Genomic DNA, 16,140 nt, shown 5'->3' on the forward strand with positions numbered 1-16,140 from the left:
GGGCTGCCGCTCCCCGCCCTGCAGGGGGCTGCTCGAGTCAGCCGAGAGCCAACGGCCTCCAAAGTGGGCCCACCTGGGCGCGTGCCTCCAAAGTGGACCCACCTGGGCGCGTGCCGGCAGAACACAAGCTCTGCCTGGCTAATGTGGTTTATCGAGCACCTGCCTCCCGAGGCAGGGAGGCTCCCATCCTCTGGACCACTTCAATCTTGCGCCCTGATAAAATCCCGACTTCCCACAGCACCCCCCCCACCCACGCGCCACCCGCAAGCCGAACGCCCCAAAAAGCAAAGAGCAAGAAACCGCACTTGCGGCTAATGTGTCAGCTGAAAAAGGCGCGCAGGCGCAGAGAGCCCCTCCGGCGGAGGCGCTTGCGCAGGGTTCCCCGAGCCGCGCTCGCCCCGCCCAGCGGGCTCCCAACGCTCCACCCCTTTCTTGCGTCACCGAGACGCATGCGCTCTGGTAGGAGAGACGCGATTTAGGGGGAAGGGCAAGGGACGGGCCCGGGCCGAGGTCTCACGGAGACTGCGCGGACGGGAGCCCCACAGGAACATGGCGACTTGCGCTGAAATCCTGCGGAGCGAGTTCCCCGAAATTGACGGACAGGTCTTCGACTACGTGACGGGTGAGCGGGAAGGAGTCAGCGGGCTAGGAAGGCAGAAGTGGAGGTCGCGGTAGATTGCAAGAGGGAGAGAGCAGGACCCAGGCATCGCCGCCGGGTCTCTTCGGCGTGACCTCTGGTCCCGAGGGCCGGTTGGGTCGGGAGCCCGGCCTGGGGCCGCGCTTCCAAGACTGAGCCTGTCGGCATGCCCACCATCGTCTTCCTCGCCCCGCCCCTCCAGGCGTCTTGCACAGCGGCAGCGCGGACTTCGAGTCGGTGGATGACCTGGTGGAAGCGGTGGGAGAATTGTTGCAAGAGGTGTCCGGGGACAGCAAGGATGACGCGGGCATCAGGGCCGTGTGTCAGCGCATGTACAACACCCTGCGCCTGTAGGTGCCGGGCCCGGGCTGCGGGGGCGGCGGGGAAGGAGCCCGGGAGCTTGCCCCTCTTCACTGAGCTCTCTGTCCTCGCCCGCCAGCGCTGAGCCCCAGAGCCCCGGGAACAGCCAGGTGTTACTGGACGCCCCCATCCAGTTGTCCAAGATAACCGAGAACTACGGTGAGTTAGGATGCTTCCTCAGCCGCCGGCCAGCTGGAACGCAGCCCTCCCCCTACACCCCCCCCCCCAGGCGGAAGGCCCGGAGGAAGGGCCCAGAGTTGGGTAGCTTTATTCGAAGGTCACGGTTGTGGCAGGAACACTAAAGCCTTTGGGGCTGGAGGGACTTGGCTTTACACCCCCCACACTGACTCTCAATGTTGCAACTTACTAACCAACTTCACGGCCCCCGGAGCTCCTTGTCCTTTGTATCTTTCTTGGTGGGTTGTTTGTTTTTTTCCTGAAGTGGGCAGAGGATGGTGACAACTAGCAGTCCTCCCGGGGTTTAGGAGGCTTTCCTATAAACGTCTTGTCTGTCTGTGCCTGGTTCCTATTGGTCACTCAGAATGTCAGTTTCCTCCCTGGGGAGAAGGTGACCACTTTCCTTATTGCTTGCAGGCTGTGAGATCAACCTCCCAGGACTGCTAAAGCGGGACCAGTCCTCGGTGAGGAGGAGGGAACAGGGTGGTGGTCGTGAAACTCTCTGAATCCTGCAGGGTTGTTTTTTTTGGGGGGGAGGCGGGGGGCGATGATTTCTGATCATGTCTGAGTCGGTTGCTCGTCACAGATAGTTGATAGCAATTACCTTGAGTTGTTCTCTGGGAGTTCCTTTGCTGAGCCCATACCCTAGGGTGGCATGGTTGTGTTTGGACCCGTAGACCGTGAATGCCAAGAAGCTGGAGAAGGCTGAGGCTCGGCTGAAGGCCAAGCAGGAGAAGCGCACCGAGAAGGACACGGTCAAGACCGGCAACCCTCTGTGAGTTCCGGGCAGAGGCGCCCGCCGTCCCTGCAGGGAGGCTGGGGTGCTAAAAGTCGTCCGCTTCTTCTTGAAGGGTCTTAGAGGAGGCTTCAGCCAGCCAGGCAGGCAGCCGGAAAGAGAGCCGGTTGGAGTCATCGGGCAAGAACAAGTCCTACGACGTGCGCATTGAGAACTTCGATGTGTCTTTTGGAGATAGGTGAGGGCGTGGCCGTGGGGTGGCATTCTTTTTCCAGTTAAAGGAGGATGCCTGCTGAGGGGACCATGGGACAGGCCCCGGACCACGCTCTGGTCTGTCACCATGGTCATGCGCCCTCTAGAGCACCCACTGTTTCCTGTCCACCCCTCCCACAGGGTGCTGCTGACCGGTGCCGATGTGAATCTGGCGTGGGGTCGACGCTATGGACTGGTGGGGCGGAATGGCCTAGGAAAGACGACGCTGCTAAAGATGCTGGCCACACGGAGCCTGCGGGTCCCGGCCCACATCTCACTGCTGCACGTGGAGCAGGAGGTTGCAGGCGATGACACCCCTGCCCTGCAGAGCGTGCTGGAGAGTGACACGGTGCGAGAGGACCTCCTGCACCGCGAGCGGGAGCTCAGTGCCCAGATTGCCTCTGGCAGGTGAGGAGTCCATCTGATTCTCATGCCAGTGTGGGGTGAGTAGTAGAGCTTGGAGCAGAGCCCAGTGGGACTCTAAGGCCCTGTTCCTCTCACGGTGTCCACTGTCCTCACTACCTGGCCCAGCAACAAGCCAGCCAGCCGGCCAGCGTGGTGTGTGGGCCAGCCTCCCAAGGCTCCCTCCAGCTGACTGACTGTTCCCCCCTCACCCCGGCTCCCACTCCAGGGCGGAAGGCTCAGAAGCTGCCCAGCTGGTGGAAATCTATGCCAAATTAGAGGAGATTGAGGCTGACAAGGCACCTGCCAGGTACTGGCATTCTCTCTCTCCCCCCATCCCACCCTGCAAATTGCCCCCCTCCCTTAGGGCGCCTATTCCAACTACCTACTTGAATTTCTTCCCTCCCAGGGCATCTGTCATTCTTTCTGGGCTTGGCTTCACCTCTAAAATGCAGCAGCAGCCCACCCGGTGAGTGGTCCTTGCCAGTCTTAGCTCAGAACACCCCTGGCTCCGCCTGTCTGCCCTGGCGAGCCCACCTCATGTGGTCCTGTCTTTCTCTAGGGAGTTCTCAGGTGGCTGGAGGATGCGGCTAGCCCTGGCCCGGGCCCTGTTTGCAAGGTGAGCCTGCTGGACCTCTGTCGGGAGCCCTGTGGAGGCGGGCCTTGGGGAGGCTGGGAGGTGGCAATTGGTCTCTGGCCCAAAGCCTCACGCCGTATGCTTCTTTTTCATAGGCCAGACCTTCTGCTGTTAGATGGTGAGTTTGAAGTGAGCACCCTCACTTTGGGATGGGCCAGTGTGGTAGCATGTAAGCACTTGCCCTCTAGCTCTCTAATCACAAATGTGTGCGTCTCCCCGCGCCTGCTCCCCCTTCCCCCCAATCCTTTCCAGAACCCACCAACATGCTGGATGTGAGGGCTATCCTGTGGCTGGAAAATTACCTGCAGGTGAGTGCCTGTGGGCAGGCGGGGGCGGCGGGGGGTGGGGGGTGGTGGTGAGGGATAGGAAACACCTGCCACCAAGGCCCTGGGGGGCTATGAACTGACTGCCTTCCCAAACTGGGCCTGCCATCCTGTGACCCCTCAGACATGGCCCTCCACAATCCTAGTCGTCTCCCACGACCGCAACTTCCTGAATGCCATCGCCACAGACATCATCCATCTGCACAGCCAGCGCCTGGACGGCTACCGGGGCGACTTCGAGGCCTTTATCAAGTGCAAACAGGAGCGGTTGCTCAACCAGCAGCGCGAATATGAGGCCCAGCAGCAGTACCGCCAGCACATTCAGGTGTGGGGCGGGCGGGCGGGCTGGGGTTCCTCTCCCATCCCGTGGCAGTCACTCGAGGGTGGTGAGTACCCCCATTAGCCCCTGTTCTCTTCCTCCTCTAGGTCTTCATCGACCGGTTTCGCTACAATGCCAACAGGGCCTCCCAAGTGCAGAGTAAGCTGAAGATGCTGGAGAAACTGTGAGTATCACGTACCAACTCCTGCCCCTTGGCGTCGGCCTGCTCTGCCGGCTGCCCCTGCTCTTGCTAGTCTCGCTTCCTCCCTTGCCAGAAGCCAACGTTGGCGCCTTTCCTTGCAGCAAAGCAGACGGGTCTGCAGTTTTTCGGGCTAATCTTTATCCCACTCCTGACCTAGACAGGCACTAACCTAATGCTCTCTCCAGGGCTTGTGCCTCTGCTGGGCATCTTAATATAAATGTGCTCTCTGTGGCCTCGTACCTGGCTTCTTTGTGTTTAGCAGAATGTATTTTCCAGAAGGCGGCGGTGTTGTTTGTTTTTTTTATATTAGGCTGTTTACATTTCAAACCATCCAGTCTGCGTTTTAGAGTGCCCTTCCCTCCATGTTCCCCCCCCCCTCCACCTCTGGCTTCTCTTCTGCCTCTTGGGGACTTGTCGCCCCTCTTCTCACTCAAGTCGGTCCCTGCCAGCCTTGTAGTCTCGGCTTCATGCTCTCCAGGTCCACCCCCATGAGCAGCTGCATCATGCTTTCACGGCGGGTGTTGTTGGAAATGCATAGTCCCCCTCGTGTGTACACACCAGAGTTCCGTAGCCCTCCTCCCACTGATGGCCCTGTGGGGTCTTTCAAGTCCTTGCTGTTGAGAACAGCAGCGCAGTGGGCCTGGGGGTGCGCATGTCTGTCTGCCTCGTGGCTCCCCCTTACTTCAGCACGGACACCCAGCAGAAGGAAGGACTGCTGGATCCTGTGGAATTTCCAGTCCCAGCTGTCTGGGATAGCGCCATACATCGCTTTCCCCCTCGGTTGGACGTTGCACAATGTTTTCGGGTCTCTGTGTCATTCCTTCCTGTAACTGACTAATATTCTGGGGGACGGCTGTCTCACGTTTTGCCTACCAGTTGGTGGGCACTTGGGTGTTGCTACTGTGGCTGCTGTGAGTTTGGGACTTACCATTTTCATTTCCTTTGGGTATGCACACCTAGGAGTGGAGTTGTTGGGGCATAGGAGAGAAAGATGAGGCTACGTGTCCTTGTAAAGGATGACAGCTTAGGAACCCTCTCTAGGCTCGCTCAGCTACATTTGTGGGGGCGCCAAGCCGCTCTCCAGAGCCGCTGCAACGTCCTGCACGCCCACCAGAAGTGTGTGCGGCGCCCAGCTTGGCCGCATGCGCACGCGCTCTGCCTGGCCTCGTCGTCTTAGCCATCCTGGAAGGTGAAGTGTCTCCTTGTGGTTTGGATGTATAGTTAATGGTGTTCTCCCCTGGGAGTTAGCCCCTGAAGCAGCCTTTCTGAAGGTGCTGGTGGGGCGCGTGAAAACAAGAACGCCCACAACGCACGTGACACAGCAGCACGCGAGGTGTTCAGCGGGGCGAGGGCAGGCTCCAAAGCGCAGTCGTAGTTTTCAGCAAATCACCACCTAGAGGAATGCCCTCCGGAAGGTCAGAATGACTGTGGCAGCGAGCGCCCAGCACTGCCCGGTGTCGCTGCGCCGCTGAGCGCCGTGATGCCGGGATCAGGTCCGAATAAAGCGGGGTTTTCTTTGGTGGGGGGAGGTGTCGTCTGACAGCCAGGATGATAGGGCTTTTTCATTGAACGTAGACTTCTCACTCACTGACTGGTTGGGTTCCAAATACCAGATGATTACGAAAAAAAGGAGCATGGTAAGCAAACGGAGGATGGCCACATTGTATCACAAAATGGAGGTACATAATCCCCAAACCACGCCACTACCTAGCTGCCCAGGCACCAAGAATCCTGCAGACACGTAGCCTGAGCCCTGCAGCCTAGCTCTTGAGTGCCAGGCATGAGTGCGCAAAGATAGACAGGAGAGCTTTCACTCTTGTAGACACTCAGTGGCCAGCAGGAGAGATGGTAAGAGTAGGTCTCCATTGCTTGTGCAGTAGGTTAAGGTTATCGTTTTGAAGTCTTGAATCTTGCCCACTCCATCTCTCCCCCAGACCCGAGCTGAAGCCCGTGGACAAGGAGTCTGAGGTGGTGATGAAGTGAGTGCTGGGCCTCGCTCCGGGGGGGCTGCAGTGGGGCACCTGCCCTCTGGCCTTCCCCACGCTCACCCCTGCCCGCTGTAGGTTCCCTGATGGATTTGAGAAGTTCTCGCCACCTATTCTGCAGCTTGATGAAGTGGATTTCCACTACGATCCGCAGCACGTCATCTTCCGGCGTCTCTCCGTCTCTGCGGATCTGGAGTCCCGGATCTGCGTGGTAGGGTCGTTGGTCCCCTTTCCCTCTTCCAGGTGCCGGACTCCTGCCATAGCAGGTGGTGGGACAGGCCCTAGATCTAGGGCCACAAAGTAGCAGTCCACAGGAGCAGGCAGCCTGGGCCAAGGACATTGCCCTGCCCGTTGAGAGAGCTGGCACGTGGTGGTTTAGTAACACTTAGCGAGCGCAGGATTTTATCTTACTGCCCTCTTGACAAGGGGCCCTGGTGGCATAGTGATTACGGGTCGAAGGGTCAGCAGTTCAAAACCACCAGCTACTCTGCGGGAGAAAAATGGGGCTTCTATACCCACTAACAGTTACAGCCTCAGAAACCCAGGGGGCAGTTCTGTCCTGTCCTGTCGGGTCACTGAGTTGGCATTGACTCGATGGCAGTGAGTTAGGTTTTTGCTCGTTTTCCATGACGGGAGCCGGGCTGTGGGGTCAGCCCTGAGTTGCTGGCCCTGGCTGTTGTGATTGTCTAGCGCTGTGGCAGCTAGTGCTGCCACCAGTGGGAGACTGTACCGAACAGAAAGGTGCTTTCTCAGGTTTCAGCGGCCTTATGTCCAAATCCAGGACCCCGGCTCCGGGGGAGGCTTGCGTCTGCTCTGGGAAGGACCTCTGGGGAGACTCGTCCTCCCATCCCTGCCCGCTCACTGACTGGTCACCTCTTCCCTCTCAAGAGATTGGCTGCAGCTCCCCCTACGTGACTACTACTGGCTCATTAGCAGAGCAAAGCCGTTCTCACGGGCATAGGTTAGCGCTCACAGCACATTGTGGTGGAGTACCGGCTGTAACTCGGCCATCTCCTCACCTTCAGCATGGAGAACCATGTGTATAGTTCTGAAGATCAGTAAATCCCCAACACTTAGTAGGCTCTCGATTATTGGTTTCCCTTGTATCACTACTCCCTCCTTCCTTGGTGTGGAGCTTTGAAGAATTCCCTCCTTTCCGTTTGTGCCCCAGGTGCACACAGCCCTTCCTTCAGGGGCTCTGCTTCTTCTCACAGGTTGGGGAGAATGGAGCTGGGAAGTCCACCATGCTGAAGCTGCTTATGGGGGACCTGGCACCCGTTCAGGGCATCCGACATGCTCACAGGCAAGGCATATGTGCGCGCGCAAGTAGCACCCCAACACACACACACCCCAACACACACAGCACCCCAACATACACACACAGCACCCCAACATACACACAGCACCCCAACATACACACACCACCCCAACATACACACACACCACCCCAACATACACACACCACCCCAACATACACACACACGTGCCCACTCATTCTGGCTAGATGTCTTGATCCCCCTCCTCCCCCTGTCTGCCTGCCTGCAGGAATCTGAAGATCGGGTATTTCAGCCAGCACCACGTGGAGCAGCTGGACCTGAATGTCAGCGCCGTGGAACTGCTGGCCCGGAAGTTCCCTGGTGTGTCCGGGTTCTGAGTGCAGGGGAGAGGCGTGTCTGGGGTGGGTGCTGCGGAGCCAACCCGAGTCTTGGTTGAGGACTTGGACCGGAAACCAGGTGACAGGCGAGGTCTCTTTCAGGGCGGCCGGAGGAGGAATACCGCCACCATCTCGGGCGCTATGGCATCTCTGGAGAGCTGGCCATGCGCCCTGTTGCCAGCTTGTCTGGGGGCCAGAAGAGCCGGGTGGCCTTTGCGCAGATGACCATGCTCTGGTGAGGCCGCCCACTTGTCCCTCTTGCCCAAGAGAAAAATCATCCCCTGCCCTTCAGCTCAAAATGGGTTGCTCTCCCTCCCCTCTGGATTCTGCCTTCCAGCCCCAATTTCTACATTCTGGACGAACCCACAAACCACCTGGACATGGAGACCATCGAGGCATTGGGCTGTGCGCTCAACAATTTCCGGGTGAGTGTGCCTTCGAGCTGGCCACCCCCGGGCCGGGTGTCCCCTCCCGCCGCCCCAGCACCGCCACGGCCTCCTGTCTTTCAGGGCGGCGTGATTCTGGTCTCCCACGACGAGCGCTTCATCCGGCTGGTGTGCCGCGAGCTGTGGGTGTGCGAAGGAGGCGGAGTCACCCGCGTGGACGGCGGCTTTGACCAGTACCGCGCCCTCCTCCAGGAACAGTTCCGCCGGGAGGGCTTCCTCTAGGGCCCCAGCCCGAGGGCTGCTTAGGACCTGCACTCCAGGCCGCGAGGACCCCCAGCTTGGGGAGGACAGCCTTATTCCCAAACCTCCTTTAGACTGGACCATCCTCTGCACTGCTCTGGGAGCCCCACCAAGGGCCGATGAGGACTGGTCTCCCGGGGAGGCCTGGGGGGGTCCTCAGGGTCACAGGTTCCAGACGGGGCCTGAGTGGCGCTGTGCACATTAAATCCCCCCATGCGTCCCCCTGGCCTCTCCCGTGCTGCTCCGGGGCATGTGGCGGCGGCGTTTTCCTAAGCGGGTGTCTCACAGCGTGCCAGCCTGGCCCCTGGCTGCGGTGGCGTCCAGGTGCCTGTGGTACCTGGGATGGACCGAGCTGAGGGGGGGATGGCATCACCGCAGTGTGCTCACCCGGCCCAGGCCCCGCCTTAGGGAAGAGGTCTTGGCGCCACTGCCTGGGAAATGCAGCTGGTCTGCCGGCTGTCCTCGGGCGGGATGGGCCAGCCTGGGCCAGCCGGTTGGTTCCAGGTTCCAGTGGCCTCTCCCCAGCCCGCGCTGCCTCTCAGCTGAATGTCCACTCTCGGGTGGCCTCTTGCCCCGGCTCTTCTCCAGCCTCGAAGATGATCCTGGGATGCAGGGAAATCTGAACACTTTGCTTTCCAGTTGAGCATTGTCAGAGGAAGAGCAGATGTTTAATGGAGAGAATGATTTATAAATACCGTTTCTGGAGGGCTCAGCGGCTGTATGTGATTATTATGCAGAAGACACCAAGTCACTTGGCTGCCACGTCATGGCAGCAGAGAAACCCAGTGCTGCCTCCACAGGGGTTTGGGGTGGTGTGGGCTATGCCACAGTTCCCCTGGGCCCCGCCAATGGCTGGGGAGAGGCCCACTGGGGGGGTGGAGAGGCCAGTGCTGGGCTGCCCATTTACCTGCTGCCTCTGCCTTTCTCAGATCCGGTCAGGATGTTTGTGCCGGTGTGCCAGGCTGTAGCCCCTTCTTTGCCAGCCTGTAAGCCACTGGGGAAGTTTCCAACGCCATCTGGCAGCTGAACGGAACCGCTTTCCTCAGGCGGGGGTGCGAGGCGAGTCTAAGATACAACCTCAGCCCAGTGACTAATAGAAGTGGTGGCCAGTGTGAGCCGGCACCTCTGTCCTGGTTTCCTCTGCCGTGTAGAGTTCTGAAAAGGCACAGAGGCACTTGGTTGGGAGACCTGTGTGACCAGTGGTCTTGGAAGACCACCATGGGGGAAAGGGGCCGTCTGCTGAGTGTTTCTGGAAGATGGATTAGCTTGTGCTCAAGAAGGGAAAACAACGTGGCTCCCAGTTGGTCACTGGCTGCGTGTGGGGCCTTGGGTAGGAGCTGGCAACACGTGGCTTCCAATTTGGTGATTCCCCGCACAGCGTGGAGAGCCTGTACAGGTGACTGGGAGCCGAGGCTGACGCAGCCGGAGACCCCACAGTGGGGGTGTCGGTGAGCTCTTGGAGCTGAGCATTAGGGGAGACTTAGTGGTAGAAGGTGGTTGTCTTGAGGGATGGACAAATGACAACTCCGCCAGTTCCCGCCCAGAGGGCAGCAGCTCTAAATGCCTATAGACTGCCTGTCCCAGCAGCCACCACTCCATGCTTCATGCCGGGAGAGCCTGCTAACCCCCACCAAGGCGTGCCCCAACCCTGCCCGCCCTCCCCTCCCCCCAAGCCATGGAGGTTGCTGGCCTGGAGCTGCCTGCCGTCTTCAGCCCTTTAAACGGCTGTGTGTCCCCTGAAGTGTGGCCACCTTGCTTCTGTCCTGGCCGCACTCCCCAGCCCAGTGGGAGGCAGAGTGCAGGGCTGTCAGAAGTTGATGAGTTTTGGCACTTGGGTATGTCAGAAATGACTTCACCGTGGTAGATTCCGTGGGGGCAGACGACATTTTGTAACATTCGTTTTCAGACAAATGTAGCTAGCATGGAGTGGGAGAGAACGGAGTGATTACTCTCACCAGGCCTGGCGTTTGCGAATGCAGAACATCCTGCAAGAGTCACCCTTCAGAGACCTGTGAAGCCTGAGTCCGGTCTACACACTGAACCCAAGCAAACAAGGCCACTGCCATGGCTCTGCATCAGACAGGCACACCTCGCTGGCCACCAGCCTGTGGGCGGGCAAGCCCAGAGGGCAGGCACAGGGACCCAGCTGCTGGCTAACGGGCCTGTGGGTGTCCCTGAACTGGGAATGATGGGCATCCCACATCCCCACGCCCTCCAGTGCACGTTGTACTGCTTCCCTCAGAAGGTGTCTGCTGCGTGCCAATTAGACTGTAGTCCCCACTTGGCCTTGGCATCCTTGCAGGGCCAGCCCTGGCCGCCTCAGTCATACCACCCATCTAGTCCTTTGGAAATCCCACCACTTAGAAAGGAATCACGAACTGCATGCAGAGATTTGAACAAACGTCTCAGAGGGGCACTCGATTGAAGTCCCTGGCACACGGGCTGGCCTACACTGGTGCTCAGTGGATGGGCGTTCATGAAATGATCTAACAAGAATGGGGTGGCAGAAACGTCACCGGAAACTGCCGGAGTCCATCTGGAATCATAGTGACCCTTTGAGAGGGAGAACCTCCCCCTGCAGGTTGCTGAGGCGCCAGATCTTTTCAGAAGAAGAAAGCCTCATCTTTCTCCTGTGGAGCTGCTGGTGGATTTGAACTGCTGACTTTGTCAGGCACTGGGAGTTGGCCCAGCTCTACCAGCAAGTTGGCCTCGCCTGGGTAAACTGCCCGTACCCCAAAAGCAGTTGATCGTGTCCGCTTCTTTGGGTGTAGCTGCAAGGGCGAGGTGTGTAAGCAGATTTTTTTTTAAATTGTAAAGTGATAACGGATCCAAAGGGAGTTAGTTCAAGCAATGATGGGATGGGGCAGCAGCCAGCACCTCCTCTGGAGCAGGGCAGACGTGCACACACACACGCGTGCGCGAATGCCCAAGGCTGTCATCAGATGGGCAAACCCCAGGCCACCCACAGCCCTCCACATCTGCTGAGCCAGACGGCAGAAAGCAAGAATGTAGAAACCCAGCAGGAGACGGCCCTGCAGCAGCTGAGCGGCACAGGGTGCTGCAGGAATCACTGCAGTTTAAGGCCCTTCTAATAATATGTATAGGTCGTGCCCTGTCAGTAATTCTAGGTTTCTGTTTCCTTTCTGTTAAATAACTGGGTGGTTTGAAAGTGATTTCTGCTTCATTGTGTGGAGAGACCTGTGAAACCCTAAATTAGGATAAATATTTGTTAGCCTGTGATACAGCACTTTCAGCACGGAGAAATGCCTTCACACATGTTCTCTGCACTCTCTTCAAAAGCCTGTGCTTTAAAATCCTCCCATTTCACTCGAGCTGGAGGCAGGCAGATGTTGAGGGTCTTGCAGAGGTTCAGATACTTTTGAGTGCAAGGAGCCAGCAGCCAGGTTTCTGGGTCCTCCGCAGCCACCTTCTATTTCTTCCAGTCAGCTGCCTTCAACCATACTTCACACCCATCCATCCAATGGATGCCATTCTCACTCAGTGCCCGTGGGAATGCCCAGATCCTTGTGGCCTTCTGTCCGTTTGTTGTCCGGTGTTGTCGGGGGCTCTCTCCGACAGGGTGGAGTGTCCCCACAGGGTGTCCTCGGCTGTGATCGCTTCGGGAGCAGCTGGCCACCGTAGGGCCGCTGGTGGGTTCAAACCGCTAACAAAGCAGTAAAGAGCCGCGTGCTTCACTTGTATCACCAAGGTCAGCGCTGACCCACAGCCATCCCCGGGTGGGATGCCAAGACTGCAACTGTTTACAGAAGTTGAAAGCCCAGTCTTTCTCCCCCAGACCTGCTGGTGGTTTCAAACTGCCGACCGTGCGGATGGCAGCCCAACGAGTGAGCACCACGCTACCCCACCAGGGGTCCCCACGGAGGGAAAGTGGCCGTGAATCTGATTTGACTCAGTTGTTGGACTTAAATGAGGGCATTGGCTGTGGAGTCTTTATGGGAGTCTATCCCATGCATCTAAGCGTGTGGGAGCCACTCTGTGCTTAGTTCCCTGACCTGTAAAGTGGGAAGCATTGTGGTCTTCACACCACGGGGGTGAGGTGAGCAGGAGGTAGGACAGACAGGACTCTCAGCATGGTCCCTGGTGGTCCCAGAAGGTTAGCCGGGATGACGGTGATGATGAGGATTTGTTGTGACATTCACTGTCACATTGGTTTTGTAATGAGATACTGTTTATGAAGCCCTGTGGCTGAGAACCACTGCGTTCAGTCCTTCCCCCCCACCAAAGGCCTCTTCGGGGCCCAGGAAGCCCTACTTTTCCTTCCCGAGTCTCCTTCCCACTGCAAAGACGCTTTCTTCTGATTCTTGGTCAGCCCACACCCCGCTCTGTCCCTGTAGATCTCTCTGCATGTTCTCTGCCCCATCTGTTCCATCACGCGATATTGTGGTACCGACTGCATCAGTGGGGCAGTCTGCTTTGTCTCCGTGGCTACAGACCTTCACAGTCCTTCGAAACCCTCTCACCAAAGACGACGCGGCACTCGAGCAGAGTTATCTACAGCCAGAAAGAATCAACCCGTGACTGAGATCTAGAAATCACGCAGGATTATAAATTGTTGAGTGGACGGTGGGGATCAAGGTTGGGGATGTTGAAGAGCCACGTCTGTAGCTTCTGACTTGGTTTCTTGAGTGGATTTTCTCATCAGGAAACAGTGTCAACCAGCAACGATGGCTTTTTCAGGACACTCATCAGCTACGTTGCTAATGGCCAATGACTAAACTGTTATCTCTGTACATCACTGCCATCAAGCCAGCTCCAAAACCAGGTGACGCTGGAGGAGCGAGTGGAACTGCCCTTGGGCGGTTGAGACTGTAACTGTCTAAGGAAGGCTGTCTGCTTTCTCCCAGGAAGCAGCTGCTGGTGGGATAAGAAAGGTTTCGCCCAGGTCAGTGGTTCTCAACCCATTCAGACAGTTCCTCATGTGGTGGTGACACACCCCCCCCAACCATAAAATGATTTTTGCTGCTACTTTATCACTATCAAGAGGTCGTGACCCCCAGGTTGCAAACCGCGCCAAAGGCCGAATGCAGATTTCCCTAATTCAGTTCGTCTTTTGCTCTTTTGACTGTTTCTTCCATGAACGTTGACGGTGGATCCAAGCAAGTTGAAATCTTTGACAACTTCAACCATTTCTCTGTGTATAACGGAGCTACCTATTGGTCCAGTTGTGAGGATTTAGTCGTCTTTACATTGAGTTGTCATCTCTACTGAAGCGACTGTCCTTGATCTGCATCAGCACGAGTTTCAAGTCCTCCTCACTTTCAGCAAGCAAGGTGGTGGCCTGCAGATTGCGGGTTCTCAATAAGCCTTCCTCCAATCCGGGTGCCACATTCTGCTTCAGATAAGCCCGCTGCTCAGATGATTTGCTGATTGAATAAGCCTGGTGAGGGGATACAACCCGGGAGCACCCCTTTCCTGTTTTTAAACCCTGCAGTAGGCCTGTGTCAGTCTGGGTAGACTAGAGAAACAAATCCATGAACACACACATGTATATAAGGGAGAGGTTTATGTACAAGAGAAATTGAACATCGAGAAAACATCCCAACCCAGTCCAGTCTAAGGCCATAAATCTGACAGCCCATAAGTCTGATACCAATCTATCAAGTCCTTCTCAGACTCACTAAACGCATGCAATGAAGCCAAATCACAGGCCAGCGGGTAGAAAGTCTTTGGGTCCAGTGGTGTTGTAAGCATCTCAGCACTGGCAGGGGTCTTTCTGTGGCTTCTCCAGCTTCAGAGGTCTGGTTGCATCCATGTGGCTTGTCTTCTGCAATGTCTCCCAGGGAGTGCCAGAAAGAGAGGTGTCTTCTGCCTCTAAGGAGGAAGTACCTGATCTCCCAGAATTCTCGAGAAGGCCATGCCCACACAGAAGTCACATTGGCTATCTCCACATTGACAGCCCAGACTCCACCCCTACACTCGCAATCCTTAAATTGACACCAGATTAGGCGACTGCCACAGGCCCTGGTTCTCTTCACACAGCTGCCTCTTGGTCCATGAACAGTGCCATGTGAGCACAGCAAAATGGGGATCCTGGCACTCCCATTCCACAAGTGTTATGGTCCACACAGTTGCATGACTTGGCGCCGTCAAGAAAACACAAGTAAGCATCTTTCTGGTATTCTCTGCTTTCAGCCAAGTCCATCCGGAATCACCAATGACATCCCTCTTCCGCATCCTCTTCTGATTTTACTTGAACCCCAGGCAGCTCCCTGTCAAGGTACTGCTGAAATTGTGGGATGATCTTCAGCACTTTATTTGCATATAATATCAATGATCTTGTTCTAGAATTTGAGCATTCTGTTGGGTCATCCTTCCTTGGAATAGATACTAATAAGGGTCTCTTTCAGTCAGTTAGCCAATTAGCTCTCTTCCAAATGTCCTGTCATTGACAAGTGAGTGCTTCCAGTGCTTCATCAGCTTGCTGAAATATTTTAATTGATGTTTTATCAATTCCTGGAACTTTGTTTTTGGAAATAGCAGCTGAAAACTTTATGCATGGCTTCAAAACTGTGTCAGACTAAGCTAGAGTACATTAAAGAGATGGAAAAGGAGTAACTGAATCAGAATGCGTATGAATTGCTGACTGTGAGACTATAATCTGCTCTGTATATCTTCACCTAATTCCCAATGAAAAGTTTTAAAAGAAAAGATTAGTCCGGTTTCTAATCAAGGAAGAAGGAAAGCAACATTGCCAGTTTCTAGTTAACCTTCCGTTTAAGCATTAAACCACGAGGCCCTCTTGCTTCCTTCTCCTGGCTCCGTGCTTCCTCCTCCCTCGGAGACTTGGTCCCCTTTTGCCTTGAAAGTGGAATCAGCTGTGTACCAGTTGCAGAACAAAGGCCATGTCTTATTGGTCTCAGAATCCCTGGGAGGGTCAGCAGAGTGCCAGGAACACAGTATGATTCTTCAGAAAGATTTGTGGAAAGAGATATCCTTAAGTCTCCATAGCTTTACGTCTCTAGCCTGATGGATCAGCCAGTCCGTATAAGTATTTGTAAGGTTTCGGTGATGTGTTGCTTTCTTGGCTGAAACAGCTGGTGCAGCTCTTTTGGAAGGATGCTGCCAGAGATGTGACTGGCGCAGTGGCCATTTGGGGGCAATGCTCCATAACATTTAAAAATGGAAAGCCTTCTTATGACTTCCTTCCCTTGCTGAGTAATTCAGCCGTGAAGCCATTAGGTGAGGAAGAGCCAGGGAGGCATCTACACTCAGGTAGTGGTCTCCCTAGGCGTCCTGGAGCAGTGTGGCAGGTTGATGATGGAGTCACCCCTGTCAGTCAGGTCCCAGCCTGCGATGCCTCCTTGGAGATGTGGCCTTTTAACTGGAGGAAACTGAGAACTCCCCCCCACCCCTTTTCTCTCTCTGTCACGCTGCCTTCCTGCTTGCTGGGACTCTGCTGTTGGCCCTGAGAGTCGCTGGCACCCTGCCATGTTCCCATTGACTTTGGATCCTTGGGACTCTGCACCCACCAGCCTGTGACTTTCTGCTTCCTGCTTCACCATTTTGCGTCACCAGCAGGTGGCTGTGTGAGTCTGAAGAAGGACTTAGAGACTCGCATCAGATCTAGGGCTTTGCGCTGGACTGGGCTGGAATGCCACCTTGCTATACAATTACCTCTTGACAAAAAACTCTTTCTTATCTATAGATGAGTATCACTGGATTGTTTCTCTTGTCCACCTGGCCTAACACAGCAGTATGTCACAATTCAAGTGGGACAAGGAAGACATGCACGTGGGAATGGTTTAACGC

At 56.1% G+C, this 16,140-nt stretch overlaps 1 protein-coding gene across 2 annotated transcripts; it reads left to right on the forward strand.

Moving 5' to 3' along the window:
- The first annotated feature begins 478 nt into the window (after positions 1-478).
- Positions 479-9,075, forward strand: ABCF3 (ATP binding cassette subfamily F member 3). 2 transcript variants are annotated; one of them, XM_075556127.1, is made up of 21 exons: positions 479-622; positions 840-987; positions 1,077-1,156; positions 1,592-1,638; positions 1,852-1,949; positions 2,026-2,148; positions 2,304-2,570; positions 2,794-2,874; positions 2,974-3,033; positions 3,127-3,183; positions 3,297-3,319; positions 3,454-3,509; positions 3,649-3,849; positions 3,951-4,027; positions 5,980-6,024; positions 6,109-6,241; positions 7,245-7,333; positions 7,576-7,667; positions 7,787-7,919; positions 8,022-8,109; positions 8,194-9,075. In XM_075556127.1, the coding sequence occupies exons 1-21, from the start codon at positions 550-552 to the stop codon at positions 8,350-8,352; spliced, it is 2,130 nt and encodes a 709-aa protein (XP_075412242.1). In that variant the 5' UTR covers positions 479-549; the 3' UTR covers positions 8,353-9,075. The 2 variants fall into 2 exon arrangements, with proteins under 2 accessions (XP_075412242.1, XP_075412243.1); XM_075556128.1 differs by lacking the exons at positions 479-622; positions 840-987; positions 1,077-1,156; ... (1 more) ...; positions 1,852-1,949; positions 2,026-2,148 and having other exon boundaries at positions 2,321-2,577.
- The last annotated feature ends 7,065 nt before the right edge of the window (positions 9,076-16,140 follow it).

Source organism: Tenrec ecaudatus, chromosome 8 (genome assembly GCF_050624435.1).
Source record: "Tenrec ecaudatus isolate mTenEca1 chromosome 8, mTenEca1.hap1, whole genome shotgun sequence".
Taxonomy (NCBI): domain Eukaryota; kingdom Metazoa; phylum Chordata; class Mammalia; order Afrosoricida; family Tenrecidae; genus Tenrec; species Tenrec ecaudatus.

Coding starts and splice junctions, on each gene's coding strand:
- ABCF3 (XM_075556127.1), top strand. CDS start 550: ATGGCGACTTGCGCTGAAATCCTGCGGAGCGAGTTCCCCGAAATTGAC. Junction 6,242..7,244: donor TGGAGTCCCGGATCTGCGTG/GTAGGGTCGTTG, acceptor TTCTTCTCACAG/GTTGGGGAGAATGGAGCTGG. Junction 7,334..7,575: donor GGCATCCGACATGCTCACAG/GCAAGGCATATG, acceptor GCCTGCCTGCAG/GAATCTGAAGATCGGGTATT.